At 39.6% G+C, this 22080-nt stretch overlaps 1 protein-coding gene and 1 non-coding gene across 2 annotated transcripts; one reads left to right on the top strand and one right to left on the bottom strand.

Annotated features, from left to right (window-relative positions):
* The first annotated feature begins 5939 nt into the window (after positions 1-5939).
* Positions 5940-7202, top strand: LOC112770127 (uncharacterized). The gene is made up of 2 exons (XM_025814542.1): positions 5940-6333; positions 6406-7202. The coding sequence occupies exons 1-2, from the start codon at positions 5940-5942 to the stop codon at positions 7200-7202; spliced, it is 1191 nt and encodes a 396-aa protein (XP_025670327.1).
* Positions 7203-17431: 10229 nt separating this feature from the next.
* On the bottom strand, positions 17432-17537 carry LOC112774226 (small nucleolar RNA R71). Its single transcript, XR_003188724.1, has one exon. It is a non-coding gene; the product is annotated as a small nucleolar RNA R71 (small nucleolar RNA).
* Between the last annotated feature and the right edge of the window lie 4543 nt (positions 17538-22080).

The raw sequence follows: 22080 nt of genomic DNA, 5'->3' as shown, positions 1-22080 counted from the left end.
GTCGGTTCTCAATCATGTTGGAATAAGATCCATTGATCCTTTTGCGTCTGTCACTATGCCCAACACTCGCGAGTTTGAAGCTCGTCACAGTCATCCCTTCTCAGATCCTACTCGGAATACCACAGACAAGGTTTAGACTTTCTGGATCTCAGGAATGGCCACCAATAATTCTAGCCTATACCACGAAGACTCTGATCGTAAACCAGGAGGCTAAGAGATACACACTCAAGCTATTGCAGATAGAACGGAAGTGGTTGTCAGGCACGCGTTCATAGGTGACAATGATGATGAGTGTCACGGATCATCACATTCAACAGGTTGAAGTGTGAGTGAATATCTAAGAATAAGAATAAGCTTGAGTTGAATAGAAAAACAATAGTACTTTGCATTAATTCATGAAGAACAGCAGAGCTCCACACCTTAATCTATGGGGTGTAGAAACTCCACTGTTGAAAATACATAAGTGATGAAGGTCCAGGCATAGCCGAATGGCCAGCCCCCTAAACGTGATAAAGAGATCAAAAGTGATACAAAGATAGTCTCAAAAATGATCAAAAGATGTGAAATAAATCACTAAAATTAGTTTTTATACTAAACTAGTAACTAGGGTTTACTGAAATGGGTAAATGATGCAGAAATCCACTTCCGGAGCCCACTTAGTGTGCGCTTGGGCTGAGAATTGAGATTTACACGTGTAGAGACTTCTCTTGGAGTTAAACGCTAGGTTGTAGCCTGTTTGTGGCGTTTAACTTTGGTTTGTAACCTGTTTCTGGCATTTAACTTTAGAATAGGGCAGGAAGTTGGCGTTTGAACGCCAGTTTGCATCGTCAAAACTTGGGCAAAGTATGGACTATTATATGTTTCTGGAAAGCCCTGGATGTCTACTTTCCAACGCAATTGAGAGCACACCAATTGAGATTCTATAGCTCCAGAAAATCCACTTCGAGTGCAGGGAGGTCAGAATCCAACAGCATCTGCAGTCCTTTTTCAGCCTCTGAATCAGATTTTTGCTCAGGTCCCTCAATTTCAGCCAGAAAATACCTGAAATCATAGAAAAATACACAAACTCAGTAAAGTCCAGAAATATGAATTTTGCATAAAAACTAATAAAAACTTAGTAAAAACTAACTAAATTATACTAAAAACTACCTAAAAATAATGCCAAAAAGCGTATAAATTATCCGCTCATCATGCACCAACAACTCTTTTTCATCTTGCTTCCCTCTTTAATCTCAAAAAAGTTCTTTCCAGTTCCCTATCAAATGAGGTTGAGATTTCCTTTCTCCTACCTTTCATACAATGAGCAAGTACAAGAAATAGCAAGTGTAGATTCTACTGAAACACAGTATAGTTAGCTTGGTTAGAGCAATTTATCAAATAGTTAGTAGGTTAGTTTGATGGGAAGTAAAGAGAATGAAGACGTTAAAGAGAAAACAAATTGCAGAGAATAGAAATGACAACTGAAATTAAAATTGAATTAATCTAACGAAAAGAAAAGTGCTCAATCTAGTTATCCTTCAATTTAGTAATTGTCAATACAAAACCAATCCCCGGCAACGGTGCCATAAAATTGATGCGCGAAAATTTGCCTCTCAACAGATTTCCTTCCAGCAAGTGCACCAGATTGTCGTCAAGTATAAACTCAATGTAGAGTGAGGTCGAATCCCACAGGGATTGGTAGATTGAGTAATGTTAATTGAAGAATTGTGCTAGTTGGGCGAAATCAAAATTGAAATTGGGAATTACAGAAAGTAAATTGGCGGGAAACTTAAATTGCAAGAAAGTAAATGAACAGAAATTAAATGGCTGGAAAATAAATTAGAGAAGCTTAAATTGCATGAAATTAAATGGGAATGGGGAATTGGCATAAAATTAAAGACAGTAAGTAAATAGAATAGGTATATCAGAGATGGGGATTCATTGGGTTTTAGGAGATATTGAATTCTCTGGATCAAATCATTTTCATCTCTGATGACAAGTCATCTTATGCTAGCTTTTCAAGCATTTTTTACTTGTTTCATTAGGTTTTATGCACTTTCTTGCATTATAAGTAAGTGATTTAGAGTAAATTTGCATGGTTATGTCAATTCAATCAACCATCATTTATTTGACACAAAATCATAAGGTTTAAGCTAGAATTAATTGGTTTTTGAATGATTTATGAATCTTGTGAATTTGTTGATGCTTTGTTTGGTTGGTTTGATTGATTGTAGGTGAAGAAAAGAAAGAACAAAGGAAAGCGTGCCCATAAAAGTGTGGCCTATGATAGAAAAGTGTGGCACTCACTCAAGGAAGCAAGCATAGCGCTCAAAAAGTGAGCGGAGTGCTCAATAAGTGAACGCTAGCAATTGAAGACCAAGGCACAAAGGCACAAGGCCAGGGCGCTGCGTTGATAGAACAAACGGAGCGCTACAAGGAAACAAAATTGAAAAGGCATCAGCAAGAGCGCTCAGTTAACTCTTTTAACTTTATCGTGGCTTGGCACATAGAAAATCAAGGTGCGACTTCCACAAATGGGGCAGCCAAGGTTCGAAACCATGTCCACAAAGGAGTGCCCCATGAAGAAAAGAAAAGCGCGCTACAAGGCCTGGCAAGGAAGTTGGCCAAAATGGATTCACCAAGAATCGAACCATGCACACAAGGGAAACAACAAGTAGCACTACGTTACTTTCACCAGCTGAGTGCTATAAAATTGGAGCTTGGCACAAGGAAATTGGTTCCAAATGGGAGAGCCAGGATTCGAAATTGGAAACCATGCTCAAAGGTAAAAGGGCGCTGCGTTGTTCCTTTTAACTGAGCGCTAGTGCCTAAGGAATTGTTGGCACAAATGGAGCCAGCAGGGCTCGAAAGTGGGAGCCTCAAATCCAAGCAAGGGGTGCTCCGTTTCCTTACCTCACTGAGCGCTACCATGCATAAGGAAATGGGCTTGGCACGGGAGAAAAATTGGAAGGCACACAAAGCCATTGAGCGCTGCGTTCAAATCACCAACGGAGCACTACAATTGAAGCCTAGTTCGAAGCTTGGGACAAGGCCAGTGAGCGCTACGTTTGCTCACTTAACCGAGCGCTCCACTGGAGGTGGCCTTGGTTCACATTTTCAATCAAAAGTCAATTTGGATCCAATTCTTCACCAAATTGAAAAGTCCACTCCAAAGTCTGAAGATCAAAAAAATATAAAGTGTATAAATAGGAGTTAGTTTGAATTGTGGAGGACCTTTTTTTTTTTACTTTCTTTTAGACCCTTAGCTCAATTTAGTTTTCATGAGAGTTTTCATTTTGAATTTGGGAATTAGGACTTAGATCTGAGTTCTCTTTCTCTTTGTTTTTTTTTGCTTCTACAACTTTATTCTTCTGTTTTTAAATTTTGGATTGAGATTGAAGAAATTCTGTTTCAATTCTTGATTTGAAATTCATTTTTGTTCTTCTTCTGCATAATTCTGATATTTGAAGAATTTGATCCAACTTTCACCTACTTCTTTCATCTACATTTCTTATGTAATTTATTTTATATTTGATCAAGGAAGGAATTGAGTTCTAGATCTACCTGCTAGTCGCATTGATCCCCTGAGATCTTCAATTTCTCTTTTAGATTTGACAATTGAGCTAAGTTTACTTTCTGTTTTGTTCTTCAAGAAATTTACCTTTCTGTTTAGATTTTCTGCAACTTATTTCATCTTCTACTTCTCTGATTAATTTTTCTTTACATTCTCTTGTTGAATTCTGAATCCCAGCTCCCACACCCCTTTACTATTCAAGCAATTTACATTTCTTGCACTCTAAGCTTCAGCTATTTACATTTCTTGCAATCTAAGCTTTAGTCATTTACATTACTTTCACTTTAAGATTCAGCTCTTTTATTTCTTCTGCACCTTTAGATTATGTCAAATTCCTCTCTCCCTTCTACTTTCATGCAATTTATCTTCTGTTGGTCACGATTCACTCAAATTATCAACTGTTTGCTTAACTAAATTAACCACCTAACTAAAATTGCTCAATCCATCAATCCCTGTGGGATCGACCTCACTCTTGTGAGTAATTACTACTTGATGCGACCCGGTACACTTGCCGGAGAGTTTTGTGTTGGAATCGTTTTCCACCCATCAAGTTTTTGGCGCCGTTGCCGGGATTGATCTAGATTGACAATGATTAAGTAAGGTGGTGGTCTTGATGAAGCATTTTTTCTTTTTTTTGTTTATTTCCTTTATTTTTAACAACCACACTACTATTTGAGACTTTGTCTCTACTAACTCTTACTGCACTCAAGTTACAGAGTGCTTTGTGTGTTTCTTATTGTTTTGGTTGTATGACAGAAGCAAGGAGAGAGATCCCTACCTTTTATGACCAAGACGAGAGAAATCTCAGAAGACTAAGAAGAGAAGCAAGAGGAAAGGAAGCTGTTGGAGAAGAGGAATCAGAGGAAGAATACCAAGAAATGGAGAAAAATTCAACAAATCCAGCGGTGGGAGTGGCCAACAACAATGGTCAACCCCAGAGGAGAGTCTTGGCTTCATGTACATTTGCTAATTCAAGGCATTGTGGGAGTAGCATCCTTACCCGAAATATCAATGCAAACAACTTTGAATTGAAACCCCAACTCATCACCTTAGTACAAAACAACTACTCCTATGGAGAAAGTCCATTAGAAGATCCAAATCAGCATTTACCTACTTTCTTGAGGATCTGTGACACAATGAAATCCAATGGTGTGCATCCAGATATATACAAATTGTTGCTGTTCCCATTTTCATTGAGGGACAAGGCTGTTCAATGGCTTGAAGCTTTTCCACAACAAAGCATCACTAGTTGGGAGGATCTAGTGAATAAGTTCCTAGCCAAGTTCTACCCACCTCAAAGGTTTATCAGATTAAAGACAGAGGTGCAAACCTTCACACAGATGGATGCAAAATCCCTCTATGAGGCATGGGAGAGATACAAGGCCCTGATTAGAAAATGCCCCCTTGAAATGTTCAATGAATGGGACATACTTCAGAATTTCTCTGAAGGATTGACTCTAAAAGCTCAGGAAGTACTAGACCATTCAGTAGGAGGCTTATTGCAGCTAATGAAGACAACAGAGGAAGCCCAAAACCTCATAGATATGGTGGCAAACAATCAATACTTCTTTTCTCATCAAAGGCAACGCCAACCAGCTTAAAGAAAGGGAGTACTAGAGTTGGAAGGAGTGGACACTATTCTAGCTCAAAACAAGGTGATGCAGCAGCAAATCCAGCAACAATTTGAGCAGATGGCCAAGAGGATTGATAGCTTATAAGTTGCATCAGTGAATGTCACCAATCAACCACCAACTGGGTGGGGATAAAATGAGGAAAATGGTGAATATCAGCAACAGGAACAAGTGAACTACATGCACAACCAAGGATCCAGCCAGAATGGATTCTATGGAGACACACACAACCCCTCTTGGAAGAATCATCCAAACCTAAGATGGGGAGATAACCACAATCAAAACCAGCAGCCCTGGCAGAAAATTCAACCCAAAACAACTCAAAAAACACAACCTACACAAACCACAGTAACAAGCAAAACACTAACCACAATCCATACAGAAAACCCCGAAATAACTACCCAAATTCCAGCTATTATCCACCCAATAACCCAGCCACTAACCAAAACACCTATCATCCTCCTTCAACACCCCACAACCAGCCACAAATACCATAAGATACTCAAAGAATATCAAACCTGGAGATACTAATAGAAAAGATGATGAAACATCAGGAACTGACAAGCAAGAATCATGAAGCCTCAATAAAAAACTTAGAAAGCCAGATTGGGCAACTGTCTAACCAAGCAGTGATTGAAAAGCCAACAAGCTCACTCCCAAGTGATACCATTCCAAATCTGAAAGAAGAATGCAAAGCTATTCAATTAAGAAGTGGAAGAATCTTGGTGAATGACAAAGAAGCCAATAAGAAGCCTATGGAGAATGACAAGAAGCCAACTGTGAATGATGAGGCCAGCAACAAGGAAGAGGCTATACTTAACAAGAAGGACAAAGAGAAGCTTAAAGAAAAAGATGAGCAACCACAAGAGTCAAGAAAAGGGAAGCAAGTAATGGAGGAACCATCTCAAGACCAGAGGAAGGTTGTGAAGGCTTACACACCTCCTCTGCCATATCCTCAAAGGCTACAAAAAGAACTCAAGGATCAACAATTCCCTAAGTTCTTTGAGGTCTTCAAGAAGCTGGAGATTAATATCCCACTTGCTGAGGCATTAGAGCATATGCCTCTGTATGCAAAGTTCTTGAAGGAGCTCATTAACAAAAAGAGAAGCTGGCATGAGAAGGAGCCCATTATGCTCACTGAAGAATGCAGTGCTGTGATCCAAAGGGGTATTCCACCAAAGCTTAAAGATCCAGGGAGCTTCGTGGTTTCATGCACAATAGGCAAGATGACATTGGAAAAAGCTCTCTGCGATCTAGGTGCTAGTATTAACTTGATGCCCCTCTCAATGATGAGAAAGCTTTCCATAGTAAAAAGCAAACCTACCAGGATGTCACTGGTGATGGCCGATAGATCAATCAAGACACCCAATGGAGTTGTGGAAAATCTATTGGTGAAGGTTGGAGAGTTTATCTTCCCTGCAGACATTGTGATTTTGGACACAGAAGAGGAAGAAAACAACTCAATTATCCTGGGAAGACCATTTCTAGCCACAACAAGAGCTATTATTGATGTAGAAAAGGGAGAAATTACCTTCAGGGTGCACAATGAGCAAATGGTCATCAATGTTCTCAAATCAATGCAACATCCCCCTGAGCAAGAGAACTACATGAGAGTAGATATGATAGAAGGTTTGGTGGAAGAAATGTTGGAAGCCAATTATCACGAGCAACAAGAAGAAGAAGGGGAAGGAGATCAAGAGATAATGGAAGAACAAGTAGCTGAAATTTCCATTGAGAAAGAGGTGGAACAAGACAAGACAGAGGAGGTGCCAAAACAAGAATTAAAGCCTCTCCCCCCTTATCTCAAGTATGTATTCCTTGGGAAAACAGATGCTTTACCAGTAATCATAAATTCCTCTCTGAACATAGAAGAAGAAACAAAGCTCATCGAAGTGTTGAAAGCTCACAAGACAGCCTTGGGGTGGACCATTGATGATATCAAGGGCATAAGCCCTACCATCTGTATGTACAAAATTATATTGGAGGAAGATTCAAGGCCTGTAGTTCAACCCCAATGAAGACTCAACCCAGCCATGAAGGATGTGGTTCAAAAAGAAGTCATGAAGCTATGGAATGCTGGGATAATCTTTCCAATTTCTGACAGCTCATGGGTGAGTCTAGTTCAAGTTGTACCAAAGAAGGGAGGAATGACAGGCATCACCAATGAGAAGAATGAGTTGATCCCCACCAGGATAGTGACTGGGTGGAGGATGTGCATAGATTATAGAAGATTGAATGATGCTACAAGGAAAGATTACTTTCCTCTCCCATTCATTGACCAGATGCTGGAAAGATTGGCTGGCCATGCCTATTATTGCTTCTTGGATGGGTACTCTGGGTACAATCAAATAGTGGTGGATCGCAAGGATCAAGAAAAGACTTCCTTCACCTGTCCATTTGGAGTTTTTGCTTACAGAAGGATGCCCTTTGGTCTGTGCAATGCCCCTGCAACTTTTCAAAGGTGTATGCTTTCTATATTCTCTGACATGGTGGAAAAAATTTTAGAAGTCTTCATGGATGATTTTTCGGTCTTTGGCAATTCATTCAACACTTTCTTGCAACATTTAACTCTTGTTTTGAAAAGATACCAAGAAACTAACCTGGTATTGAATTTGGAGATATGCCATTTCATAGTTCCTGAAGGGATAGTTCTTGGGTATAAGGTTTCAAGCAAAGGTATAGAAGTTGATAAAGCTAAAATAGAAATCATTGAAAAGCTTCCTATACCTGTTAATGTGAAAGCAGTAATGAGTTTTCTTGGACATACTGGTTTTTACAGGAGATTCATCAAAGATTTTTCAAAAATAGCAAAACCATTGAGCAATTTGCTAATGATTGATAGTCCTTTCATCTTTGATGACAATTGCAAGCATGCCTTTGAAACTTTAAAGAGAAAACTCAGCACAGCACTAATCATCACACCTCCTGATTAGGACTACCTTTTGAACTTATGTGTGATGCAAGTGACTTTGCAATTGGTGCTGTATTGGGGCAAAAGAAAGACAAATTGCATCATGTTATATATTATGTTAGCAAGGTGTTGAATGAAGCATAGAAAAATTATACCACCACTGAGAAAGAGCTACTAGCCATTGTATATGCATTTGATAAGTTTAGACAATACTTGATTGGTTCAAAAGTTATAGTGTATACTGATCATGCTACTCTCAAGTATCTTATGTCTAAACAGGATGCAAATCCTAGACTCATCAGATGGGTGCTACTGCTATAAGAATTTGACATTGAAGTAAGAGATAGAAAGGGGAGCGAGAATCAGGTGGCAGATCATCTGTCAAGAGTGCCACAAAAGACCAATCAAGACGTACCACAGCAAGTGAAAGAGAAATTTCCTGATGAACATATTTTCCAAGTTCAACAAGCACCTTGGTTTGCTGACATAGCAAATTACAAGGCGGGAAGAAAGATCCCTCAAGAACTCTCCAAGCAAAAAGTGAAAAAGCTACTCAATGAAGCTAGGAAGTTCTTGTAGGATGAACCATTTTTGTTCAAAAGATGTCTGGATAGAATGATTAGGAGGTGTGTCCCTGAAACTGAGATGAGAGATATATTGTGGCACTGTCATGGTTCAGCCTATGGTGGACACTTTGGATCGGAGAGAACAGCTGCCAAAGTACTGCAAAGCAGATTTTATTGGCCAACCATCTTCAAGGATGCCAGAGAGTTTGTTCACCAATGTAATGAATGCCAAAGAGCTTGAGGATTGACAAGAAGGAATGAGATGCCTTAGAAATACATCCTAGAAGTGGAACTATTTGATCTTTGGGGCATTAATTTCATAGGCCTATTTCCGCTCTCTTACTCTTTCAAATATATTTTGGTAGTAGAGGAGTATGTCTGAAAGTGGGTGGAAGCAATAGCCACAACCACATGTGATGCACAAATTGTCCTTCAATTCCTGAAGAAGCACATTTTCACTAGATATGGGGTGCCTAAGGGACTTGTCAGTGATGGTGGCAGTCATTTCTGCAATAAACAGATGGAGAAATTACTTCACAAATATGCGGTGATGCATAAAGTAGCCACACCTTATCACCCACAGACCAATGGCCAAGTAGAACTTGTAAATAGGGATTTGAAGAGGATTTTAGAGAAGACTGTGGGAGTCACTAGAAAAGATTGGGCTAGAAAGCTAGAAGACACACTCTGGGCATACAGGACAGCATTCAAAACTCCTATTGGAAAGTCTCATTTTCAGCTGTTATATGGCAAATCTTGTCACCTCCCTGTAGAGCTTGAACATAAAGCTTTCTGGGCCACTAAACTCCTCAACCTTGATTCTCAAGTAGCAGGGGAGAAGAGGCTACTGCAACTAAATGAGTTTGATGAGTTTAGGCTAGAAGCTTATGAAAATGCTAAGATATATAAGGAAAAGGCTAAGAGTTGGCATGACAAGAAGATTTCAAGGAAGGAGTTCAAACCAGGACAGCAAGTACTCTTATATAACTCCAGGCTCAAAGTCTTCCCTGGCAAGCTCAAATCCAAATAGACTGGTCCTTACTTGGTGACAATGGTTTTTCCTTATGGAAGTCTTGAATTGCTAGATGAAGCAATAAAGAGCCATTTCACAGCAAATAGTCACAGGGCAAAGCAATTCTTGGGAGGCCAATGGGACAAAGAAAAGGAAGTTCAGAACCTGAGCTGAGCAAGAATGAAGGATGTCAAGCTAGTGAAAATAAAAGCGCGCTTGTTGGGAGGTAACCCAACCTGAGGTAATCTCTTTTCATAGTTATTTCAATAGAAAGGTTGATTAGTCTTATCTGTATTGCAAGGAGCTAAGTTTGGTGTTGCACACAAAAATAATTCAAGTGAGAATGAAGAATGCTAAGTTTGGTGTTCCACCAAAATCTCAATTGAAAACAAATTTTCACCTTCTGCATAATCAGTTGCTAGCTCCAAGCAATCAGAGAAATTACTTAGCCATTGTTTGTTTTCTAGTTTTAGTTTTGTGACCTTCAGCAAAGGCACAAGGTTTCATATATGGTTGGCTGGCTGCATAAGAAACATTGGTAAGGAACTAAGCAAATCTTGCATACTAACCAGTTGCCTAAGGGCTTAAGAAACAAGTAACTTTCAAGGATTATGTAGGAAAATATTCAATCTGTGAAAGGGGTCTGCATCATCACCAAAGGAGGAACAACAGAGAGAAATAATGATGACAGAAGGAAAAGCTGAGAGACATTCCCAACAGGTTGTATTGACACTTAATCCTTGTTGCTTTAGAGTATTTTAATTTGGAGATTCCTATATGTCTTGCTTAAGTGTTCAATTAGGTGTAAGTGGACATGTTTACCAAAAATGCTAGCCTGCATTATGCTTGTCATAACTCATTAGCTTGAAATTTTGTTTTGTTTCCCTTCTGCATAAATAAAAGAAAAATGTTTGAAACAAGAAAGTGATTGTCCAATGTTGTAGAAATTAGAATGAGAATTCAATGGTGGTACTTGTTTGATTTAATGAATAGCTCAATAATAAAAGCTACATAATAAGATGTTCCTTGAAGTGTGAATTAGGTTGCTACCATAAAGCCTTTCATCAATGAATATCCCTTGAGAATGAAGCAAAATAAGAAGAAAGAGAAAAAGAAAAGCCAAGAATTGGCAAAGAAACAAACAATAAGACTAGACACCAATAGCTTGGACCTTAGGACATATGCCTGTGGTGCTTTTGTACTAGGATATGCTTGGACAATTAGGTTCTGAGGAGTATTTTAAAACTTGGCCACTTGGATTAACTAATCTGGGATTGCCAACCGAAAGTCCATTATCAAGAGCAATCTAGTTACAAAGCATTTAGTAATCCAAAGAGATGCTGGGCATCAATGTTCCTAGCAAGAAATTGTGAGCCATGTGTCTGTGGTGAAGAAGTGTTGGGCAAAAATTGAGCCAAAAGGGATGCTGCAACACTTGCCACCAAGCTTTCATTAATAAATAAGCTTTCCAAAGCAAAAAAAAGAAAGAAAAAGCAAGCAAGGGATCAATCAAAAAGCAAGGCAGCATAGCAGTAATTCTAAAGAACCTTTAAGGAAACATGTCATATCAGATAGCTATGAATAATTGAGCTACATTTGTCTGCATAAAACCCCATGAACCATGTTCAATTATCTGCTAAATAAGGATATGTATGCTTCTCTGTTTCATTTCATTTCTTCTTATGTTTAGTGCTTGCTTGGGGACAAGCAAGGTTTGAGTTTAGTGTTGTGATGACAAGTCATCTTATGCTTGCTTTTCAAGCATTTTTCACTTGTTTCCTTAGGTTTTATGCAATTTCTTGCATTATAAGTAAGTGATTTGGAGTGAATTTGCATGGTTATGTCAATTCAATCAACCATCATTTATTTGACACAAAATCATAATATTTAAGCTAGAATTAATTGGTTTTTGAATGATTTATCAATCAACCTTGTCCTTTTGCACACTGTCACTGCGCCTAACATTCGCATGTTTGAAGCTCATCTCAGTCATCCCTTCCCAGATCCTACTCGGAATACCACAGACAAGGTTTAGACTTTCCGAATCTCAGGAATGGTTGCCAATGGTTCTATCCTATACCACGAAGATACTAATCTCACGGACTCCGTCCGTGTATTAGATACCCAAGAGAATATACTCTGGCTGTTGTCCAATGACTACGTTGAACATCATGTAGACTGCTTTGTGGTTGTCAGGCACGCGGATATTGGCTAAGCGAGTAACAAAGATTGGGTGATTTTCACGGGTCACCCCTTCATTCTGACTAAACTAAATTAAGTACGAGAGTATATCTTGGAGAAGAAGTAGGCATGAATTGAAAGAGAAACAATAGTACTTGCATTAATTAATGAAGAACAGCAGAGCTCCACACCTTAATCTTTGGGGTATAGAAACTCCACCATAGAAAATACATAAGTGAAAAGAGGCCTCTAAAACGTAACATCAAAGTGAAAAGAGGGTTCCAACCATACGAATACAATATTAAAAAGGATATTCATACTAAACTAGTTACTAGGGATTACATAAAATAAGTAACTAAGTGCAGATAGTGCAGAAATCCACTTCAGGGGCCCACTTGGTGTGTGCTTGGGCTGAACATTGAGCTTTACACGTGCATAGGCCATCCTTGGAGTTAAACGCCAGCTTGGGTGCCAGTTTGGGCGTTTAACTCCAGTTCTGGTGCCAGTTCTGGCATTTTACTCCAAAAAAAGGGCCTCAGGTGGGCGTTTAGATGCCAGTTTGGGCCATCAAATCTCAGGCAAAGTATGAACTATTATCTACTTCTGGAAAACCCAAGATGTATACTTTCCAACGCAATTGAGAGCGTGCCAATTGGGCTTCTGTAGCTCCAGAAAATCCACTTTGAGTGCAGGAGGGTCAGAATCCAACAACATCTACAGTCCTTTTTCAGCCTCTGAATTAGATTTTTGCTCAGGTCCCTCAATTTCAGCCAGAAAATACCTGCAATTACAGAAAAATACACAAACTCATAGTAAAGTCCAGAAATGTGATTTTTGCATAAAAACTAATAAAAATATAATAAAAAAGTAACTAAAACATACTAAAAACTATGTAAAAACAATGCCAAAAAGGGTATAAATTATCCACTCATCAACAAGGCATCAGCAAGAGCACTCAGTTAACTCTTTTAACTTTATCGTGGCTTGGCACAAAGAAAATCAAGGTGCGACTTCCACAAATGGGGCAGCCATGGTTCGAACCCATGTCCACAAAGGAGCGCCCCATGAAGAAAAGAAAAGCGCGCTACAAGGCCTGGCAAGGAAGTTGGCCAAAATGGATTCACCAAGAATCGAACCATGCACACAAGGGAAGCAACAAGTAGTGCTACGTTACTTTCACCAACTGAGCGCTATACAATTGAAGCTTGGCACAAGGAAATTAGTTCCAAATGGGAGAGCCAGGATTCAAATTTGGAAACCATGCTCAAAGGCAAAAGGGCACTGCGTTGTTCATTTTAACTGAGCGCTAGTGCCTAAGGAATTGTTGGCACAAATGGAGCCAGCAGGGCTCGAAAGTGGGAGCCTCAAATCCAAGCAAGGGGTGCTCCGTTTCCTTACCTCACTGAGCGCTACCATGCACAAGGAAATGGGCTTGGCACGAGACAAAAATTGGAAGGCACACATAGCCATTGAGCGCTGCGTTCAAATCACCAACGGAGCACTACAATTGAAGCCTGGTTCGAAGCCTGGGACAAGGCCAGTGAGCGCTACGTTTGCTCACTTAACAGAGCGCTCCACTGGAGGTGGCCTTGGTTCACATTTTCAATCAAAAGTCAATTTGGATCCAATTCTTCACCAAATTGAAAAGTCCACTCCAAAGTCTGAAGATAAAAAAAATAGAAAGTGTATAAATAGGAGTTAGTTTGATTTGTGGAGGACCTTCTTTTTTACTTTCTTTTAGACTCTTAGCTCAATTTTAGTTTTCATGAGAGTATTCATTTTGAATTTGGGAAGTGGGACTGATATCTGAGTTCTCTTTCTCTTTGTTTTTCTTTTTTTTTGCTTCTACAACTTCATTCTTTTGTTTTTAAATTTTGGATTGAGATTGAAGAAATTATTTTTCAATTCTTGATATGAAATTCATTTTTGTTCTTCTTCTGCATAATTCTGAGATTTGAAGAATTTGATCCAACTTTCATCTACTGCTTTCATCTTCATTTCTTATGCAATTTATTTTATATTTGATCAAGGAAGGAATTGAGATCTAGATCTACTTACTAGTCTCATTGATCTCCTGAGATCTTCAATTTCTCTTTTAGATTTCACAATTGAGCTAAGTTTACTTTCTGTTTTGTTCTTCAAGCAATTTTACCTTTCTGTTTTAATTTTCTGCAACTTATTTCATCTTTTACTACTCTGATTAATTTTTCTTTACAATCTCTTGTTGAATTCTGAATCTGATGCCAGGGCATTTTGGCCAGTTTTACTGACCTTTTATTTACTGTTTTTAGGGTAGTTTCATGCATTTCCTTAGGAAATAAGCTAGTTTTGGGTAGATATTCATTTACATCTCGATTCAAGCATACATTGTGCACTTTACATGATTTCATGAGGATTTTGTATGAATTTAATGACAAATTGGATGTTGCATCTCCCATGACTTGGACTAGAACTTTGATGCACTTTATTGCTTGATTTCAGGACAAAGGAAGCAAAGAAGAACCACATTAGTAGCTACGTTAGTTACACTGACGTTAACACTAACGTGGAATGGCAGTAACTTGCAAAGTTAATGAGAAAAGTCATTGCCAATAACGCTCTCGAAGCCATCATTGCCCATGTTAAGAGTCACGTTAACTAAGCTAACGTGAACTCTAACGTGGAAGAAAGGAAATGGAGCCAACGTTAGTGACACTTAACATTATCACTAACGTTGAACGAAGCTCATAAGTGGCCACGTTAGTTGCCCCGTTAACTTAGTTAATGTGGCCTCTAACGTTAAGAAGAAAAGGGGGACGCCAACGTTAGTGTCATTCAACATTCTCACTAACGTTGGCCAAGTCACAAGAAGCCACGTTAACTCCCACGTTAACTAGTTAACGTGGAAGCTAACGTGAAGAAACTAGCTGATTGACAATGTTAGCGGCACCAAACATTGTCACTAACATTGGGATGAACACACACTATCCCCAAGAGGGCACGTTAACTCCCACCCTAGTTAACGTGGAAGTTAACGTGAAGAAGAAAGGTTGTCGACAACATTAGTGACACCAAACATTGTCACTAACGTTGGAAGGAGACAACACAAGCCACAATAAGCCACGTTAACTAAGTTAACGTGGAAGCTAACGTGAGGAGAGGGATGATGAGCCAACGTTAGTGACATTCAACTTTATCACTAACGTTGGAGATGGCTAGCACAGCCACGTTAGAAGCCACGTTAACCTAGTTAACGTGGACTCTAACGTGGGAGCTAAGGGGCACATTGGAACGTTAGTGACAATGTTAAATGTCACTAACGTTCTCGAAGGTTGGCAAGCCTACGTTAAAAGAGCCACGTTAACTAAGTTAACGTGGACTCTAACGTAGGGAAGGGGAGGCTTCTCAACGTTATTGGGAAAGTTGAGTCCCAATAACGTGCGCGAAGGACAAAGAGGCAACGTTAGCGGCAACGTTTGTGCCACTAACGTTGAGGTTAATGTGGCTCTTACTTGGGTGAGGAATGTTAGTGAAAAAGTTGAATGTCACTAACGTTCTCAAACCCATATTTTCACTGAACGTTAACACCACTAACGTCTTGAGCTAAAGTTTCTGCCCACTTCACACTTTCTCTCTGCCAGTAAAGCCAAGCCCAATGAAGAAGATAACTGCTTCAAACTCAAGATCCAAAGGCCCAGACCCAAGACTTGAAGAACCAACTAGAAGAGTAGAAGAGTAGTATATATAGGAGTAGCTTTGAATTATTTTGGAGAGTTGGAAATTATAGGGAGCCTCTTGGCATAGAACTACTCTCTGTATTTTACTTTCTCTGCACTTCTAGTTTCATCATGTATTCTCCATCTTTGTTTTCATTTTCCAGAGCTATGAACAACTAAACCCCTTTCATTGGGTTAGGGAGCTCTGTTGTAATTTTATGGATCAATACTAGTTTTCATTATTCTTCTTCTATCTTTTCTCTTGATTTTACTTGAAAGTTTCGATCTTCATCCAATTGGGTAGTTATCTTGGAAAAGAAGCTATTCATACTTGGATCTCTTCTGAACCTTGAAAGAGGAATGAAGAGATCATGCTAGAAATGCTTTCTCATGCTGGACCAAATTGGGTTTGGATGGATATGTGACTATAATCCTCTCAACACTTGATTTCGGAAATGCATGTGGTATAATCAGTGACCATACTTCATCTCTTCTCATGAGCAATTGACCAAGGAATTGGCTATTGATCAAGATTTGAGAGATTGAATTACAAGAAATTATAATTCAATCACTTAAGATTGCCAAGGAGATCAATGAGTGCATTGATTGAGGAAGAGATAAAATGAAATTGATCCGGAGAATGCAACATCTCCTAAGCCCAATGAACTCCCCATTTCTGATCTTACCCATTCTCTTTACTTTCTGTCATTTACTTTTATGAGCAATTTCCCCATTCCCATTTAAGATTCTGCAATTTAATTTCCGTCATCTACATTCAGCTCTTATTTCTAGCATTTACTTTTCTATTATTTACTTTCCCGCCATTTAATTTTCTGCAAATTCTCAACTCAAATTCTGATTCGCTCAACTAGAACATTCTCTAATTAAAGTTGCTTGATCAATCAATCCCTGTGGGATTCGACCTCACTCTATTGTGAGTTTTTACTTGACGACAAATTCGGTACACTTGCCGAAGGAAATTTGTTATGAGACAAGTTTTCCGTGCATCAAGTTTATGGCCCGTTGCCGGGGATTGATTGTGCATCAACAATGATTAAATTGGAAGATAACTAGATTGAGCATTTTTGTTTTGTTTGATTTAATTTTCTGTTTGAGTCATTTACTTTCTGTTTTAGTTAATTTCGTCCCTTCCCCTACTCTTTCTTTTTATTACCATTCATTTCACTAACCCACTAACTGTTTGATATATTGCATCACTCACACTAACAGTAATTCTGACAGATATACTTTCTGCACCTATTCTCTTTGCTTGTACTTGTTGGTTGTATGACAGGGAGAAGAAGCGGGGCATCAACTTCCTTTGATTCTGAACTGAGAGAACCTTCCTTAGACTAAGGAGGGAGGCAAGAGAAAAATATGTAGTTGGTGCTGAAGAAGAGGAGGAACACTTTGAGAATACTTTGAACCAAACATGGAAGAAAACATGGAAAACCATCATGAAGAAGAAGCTCACAACCATGGCGGAAGAGGACGAGCAAATCATGCTGGGGAGGATAGAAGAGTTTTAGGCTCTTACATCAATCCAAACCCAGGAAACTGTGGAAGTAGCATTCAAAAGCCAACCATCCATGCCAACAATTTTGAACTGAAGCCACAACTCATCACCCTTGTTCAGAACAACTGTTCGTTCGGAGGGTGTGTCCAAGAGGACCCCAATCAACATTTAACCACATTCCTGAGAATATGTGACACAGTAAGTCTAATGGTGTTCATCCTGACGCCTATAGACTACTCTTATTTCCATTCTCACTCAAGGATAAGGCAGCCAGTGGCTGGAGTCTTTCCCAAAGGAGAGCTTGACAACTTGGGAAGATGTGGTGAACAAATTCTTAGCAAGATTTTACCCCCTCAACAAATCAATAGGCTAGAGCTGAGGTCCAAACTTTCAGGCAACAAGATGGTGAGACTCTATATGAAGCATGGGAGAGGTTTAAGGACCTAACAAGGAGGTGCCCACCAGATATGTTCAACGAATGGGTGCAGCTGCACATTTTCTATGAAGGGCTCTCTTATGAGTCAAAGAAGGCCGTAGACCATTCATTCGAAGGATCTTTGAACAAGAAGAAGACCATTGAGGAGGCCATAGATGTCATTGAAACTATAGCAGAGAATGACTATTTCTATGCTTCCGAAAGAGGGAACACGAGAGGAGTGATGAAGCTAAACAATGTAGATGCTCGCTGGCCCAAAACAAGCTCATTACCCAGCAGCTGGCTGACCTCACCAAGAAGATGGAGAGGAACCAAGTAGCAGCAATCTCCACTTCATCAACAACCCAAGAAGGAGTGAATGAAGAAGCAGAGGGAAGTCAGGAGCAAGTCAACTACATTGGAAATTCACCTAGGCAAAACCATGATCCATACTCCAAGACCTACAACCCTGGATGGAGGAATCATCCAAACTTTGGTGGGAAAATCAACAAGACCAAAGCCTTGATCAAAGACGCCCAAATCCCAACAATGCAAGCCACCAACATTTCACATCTAGACCATATCAACACCCCAATAACAACACCTCTTCACATCCACATCAAAACCAAAATAACTTACCTCGTCCTTCCACCTCTAATCACGATCTACAATCATTTGATGACAGACTCTCAAGGATTGAGAATCTATTGAAGGCATAGGAAAGGAGATTCAAGACAACAAGGTGTTCAAGGAGGAAGTGCGAGCCGTTTCAAGAACCACGGAGACACAATCAAGAGGTTGGAATCTCAAGTGGGGTATCTCTCTAGCAAATTCCCAAACCCACAGATGGATTCCCAAGTGACACAGAGAAGAATCCGAGAGGTGAAATAAAAAAGGTAAGATGGGAAGATTGCAAGATGGTCACTATAAGTGATAAGGAGACTGAGGACAAGCCAAGCAAGCTGTCAGAACAACCTGAAGATACCTCAGTAGAGAAGAAGGAAAAAGTTCATCAAGAACCAGAAATCTCACAACAGGAGCTGCTGAGACTCTATGCACCTTTTCCCCAACTGCTCAATGGTGCTGTGGAGAAGAGAATATACTCAAGGTTTCTAGATTTATTTGCATCTCTGCATGTCAACATACCATTTATCAAGACTATTCAACAAATGCCCACATACATCAAGTATATGAAGGTGCTGCTTCCCAGGAAAAGCTCACTCAAGGGAGGCCAAACTATAGTGATGAACAAGGAGTGCAGTGCCCTCATTCAACCACAGTTGCCTATGAAAAGAAAAGATCCAAGGAGTTTTCATGTCCCCTGTGCCATAGGGGAAACAATGTTTGATAGGGCACTCTACAATTTGGGAGCAAGCATCAACTTAATGCCCTTATCCCTGGTAAAGAGGCTGCAGATCAATGAGATATTGCCCACAGATGTTGTCATCAGGCTGGCTGACAAAACTCAAAAACAAGCAATAGGGGTGGTGGAAAATATGTTGTTAAAGGTTGGGAAATACTTTCTTCCCACAGACTTTGTCATCTTGGACATGGAAGAGAGTCACACTCACCAAATCATATTGGGAAGACCATTCCTAGCTACAGCCAGAGCAGTCATAGATGTGGAGCAAGGGGAGCTAATATTAAGGATCCATGATGAACGACTCAGCTTTAATGTCTTCAAACTCTCACAAGAAGCAGACCAAGAAAACAAAGAATCAAGCAAAGATCATAATGAGATACTGACAGAGGAAGCAAGCACTGAAACACAACCAACCCATCTGGGAAAGCCCTTGGTTGATGAACAAGGAAATAAGCAGTTGTCACAAATCAAGGAAAAGCTGGAGGAACCTAAACCACCAGAGACATGTGAAGACAACAACAAAATTCCCTTAGAAGAAGAAGTCACCAAGAGCAACGCAACATCAAAAGGGACAAAGAAGAAGGTACTAAGAGGGTGGAGGAACAAGAAGATCCCTACAGAGGACTTCTCTCTAGGGAATAAAGTGATCTCATCTTACTTCCCAGATATCCCCCCTGATCTCCCCACTGTACCATCTCAGTTACCTAAGGTCTTCACTATCAACAGAGTTCTCTCCTTGGAACATGTAGAGATCATTGATGCAACCAATGGATATAAGTCCAAGGCAAGAGGGGAGGACTTGAAGCATTATCAACGTCCCTGATGAAGGAGAAACGTCAAGCTAGTGATGCTAAAGAAGCGCTACATAGGAGGCAACCCATGTTTTATGAGCTTTTACTAGTGAATAAGTCAATATTCATAAATTCCAACCTAAACTTGACAAACACTTGGTGAAATCCTTATATTGCAGTATATAGTGAAGAACAAGTTTGGTGTTCAAAGCATGCCAAGAAAGCATGAATGCAACTGAGAGCATGCTAGTCTTGGAGCTTTGAACAGAACTTTTCATCACAGTGCTCCAAACTAAGTTTGGTGTCACCCCATGGTGCCACCAATGTGCATATAAGGATACACAGTTAGTTAGTTAGTTGGATTTCATGAATAAACAAAATATTTTCTTCTCTTTATTATTCTAGCCTTAAAATTTAAATTGATTTTTTTATGATATTTCTTACCTCTCTTATTCTATCTTTATAGGGAAAGGGAGAGGAGCATTGAAGGGGATTGATTGGACAACTAAATGAAGAGTGCTCGGACACCACCAAAGGAGGGACTACACACTTGTTCTAAAAAGGGAATGCATTGGAAAATGTTGACATGCAATATTGAAAAGAATGAGACCCTTGAAGACTGAGCAATCTCCATCATAAAGTGGTGATCCTTGTCCTTTATCCATGCACAACCCCAACCGTCCATCAAGAAACCATTCCATTAATCCACACCCTTCATCCACTCATCACTTCTCTATATAAGTGGATCCAATCCGCACCATCTCCACATTCGAAATTCCTATCCCTTGCACTTCACTTTCCAGCAACTAGTTCTTCAACTTCCTACTCTCTAAATCCTGCATTTCTTCCCTTCACTACACCCTTTTTGCATTAACTTCATTCATGGCAGCATCAAGCTCCAAGAGGCAAAAGAGTGGCAGAAACAACAAATGGAGCAGCAACAGGAACAATACTCCCAGCTCACTCAAGTCATCCACCAAGTTACTGAGAGGCAAGAACGTCAAGATAAGCATTCAATGAGTTCACTGTACTTAATGAAGGACGGCAACTACATAGGGAGGAGTTCAACGTAAACACTCAAGCCAAGTTGAACTACATGTCTAGTAATATGCATCATTTACACTATGCCATCCCTACATATGATGAGGTCCAAAAAGATTTTTTAGAACAAGAAGAGAGGAAGGTGAAACAGCAGAAGGAAACACTCAAGAAGAAGATGGAAGATGGTGGTTTCTGGAAGAAGCTGCTTGGAAAAGGCAAGGGAAGTGGGAGCACAAGCAATCAAGAAAAACACCAAGAGGACAAGCAAGAAGGAGAGCATGGACATCCACAAGAGTAAAAGGTGGTGGAGTTCCTTCTCTGGTCCATCTTTTTCTATGCTTTAAATAAGGAAGATCTTGTATGAAATAGAACATGCTTCCATGTTAGTTGAACTTTTTAAATTCTGTCTTTAAAGTTTTCTTTCTGAATAGGTCTATGTTTGCTAGTCTTTATGTTACTACATCATCTCCTTACTTACTTGTATGCCTGTCCCTTTGAATCAAATGAAAAGAGAATGAGTGTTTTTAAGAGACCAGAGTAGAGTTCATACTATAGAATAAGTTCATGAGTTTATGGTATAGTCATAAGTTAGCTAAGTTGTTCAACCATAAGGTGGGAGGACAACTATCTGTCATGAATACTATGCTTGAGACACACCTCATGAGACTAGCTAAATACGAAGATCCTAATAAGAAAAAGGAAAGAACAATAAAGGTTGAAAAATAAAAGAAAAAGAGTAAGCAATAAGGCTAGGCACCTATGGTTTTAATCTTGAGGCATGTGTCTGTGGTGCTCCTATGTGAGGGATCTACTTGGATGAATAAGCTCTTAGGGGTGCCTTATCACTTGGTAACTTGGGTTAACTAACTCGGGATTATCAGCTGAAAGTCCACTATCAAGAGTAACCCTCAATACAGAGCATTTAGTAACCCAAAGAGGTGCTGGACACCAAGGTCTCATGAAAAGAAAATAAATAAACTATGTGCATGTGGTGTGTATGTATGGGGGAGAGACTTGAGCAAGTAAGTCCTTAGGGGTGCTTCAACACCTAGCACCTTGAACCAACTGGTTCGGGAGTGTTGACTGAAAGCTTGTTTTTAAAGAGTTGCCCCCTTACAGAGCACTTAGCTTAAGAACAAAAATAAGTCCTGAAATAACAACAAAAGGATCAATGAATAAAAGTCTCATGGGATGCAACCACAGTGAGTATTCTAGGACATGATAAAGGTCTGAAAGCCAGGAATGAACCTAAGTTGCTATGCATGAAACCACCATAAAACCAGGGACATGACTTCCACAAGAATGACTCATGTCTCTTGGCATTCCATTCATCATTCTCTTGTTCCAGTACTTGCTTAGGGACAAGCAAGCTTTAAGTTTGTTGTTGTGATGCCAGGGCATTTTG

Source organism: Arachis hypogaea, chromosome 18 (genome assembly GCF_003086295.3).
Source record: "Arachis hypogaea cultivar Tifrunner chromosome 18, arahy.Tifrunner.gnm2.J5K5, whole genome shotgun sequence".
Taxonomy (NCBI): Eukaryota; Viridiplantae; Streptophyta; class Magnoliopsida; order Fabales; family Fabaceae; genus Arachis; species Arachis hypogaea.
The sequence above is the reverse complement of the archived record's forward strand: the minus strand, read 5'-3'. Positions and strand labels throughout refer to the sequence as shown.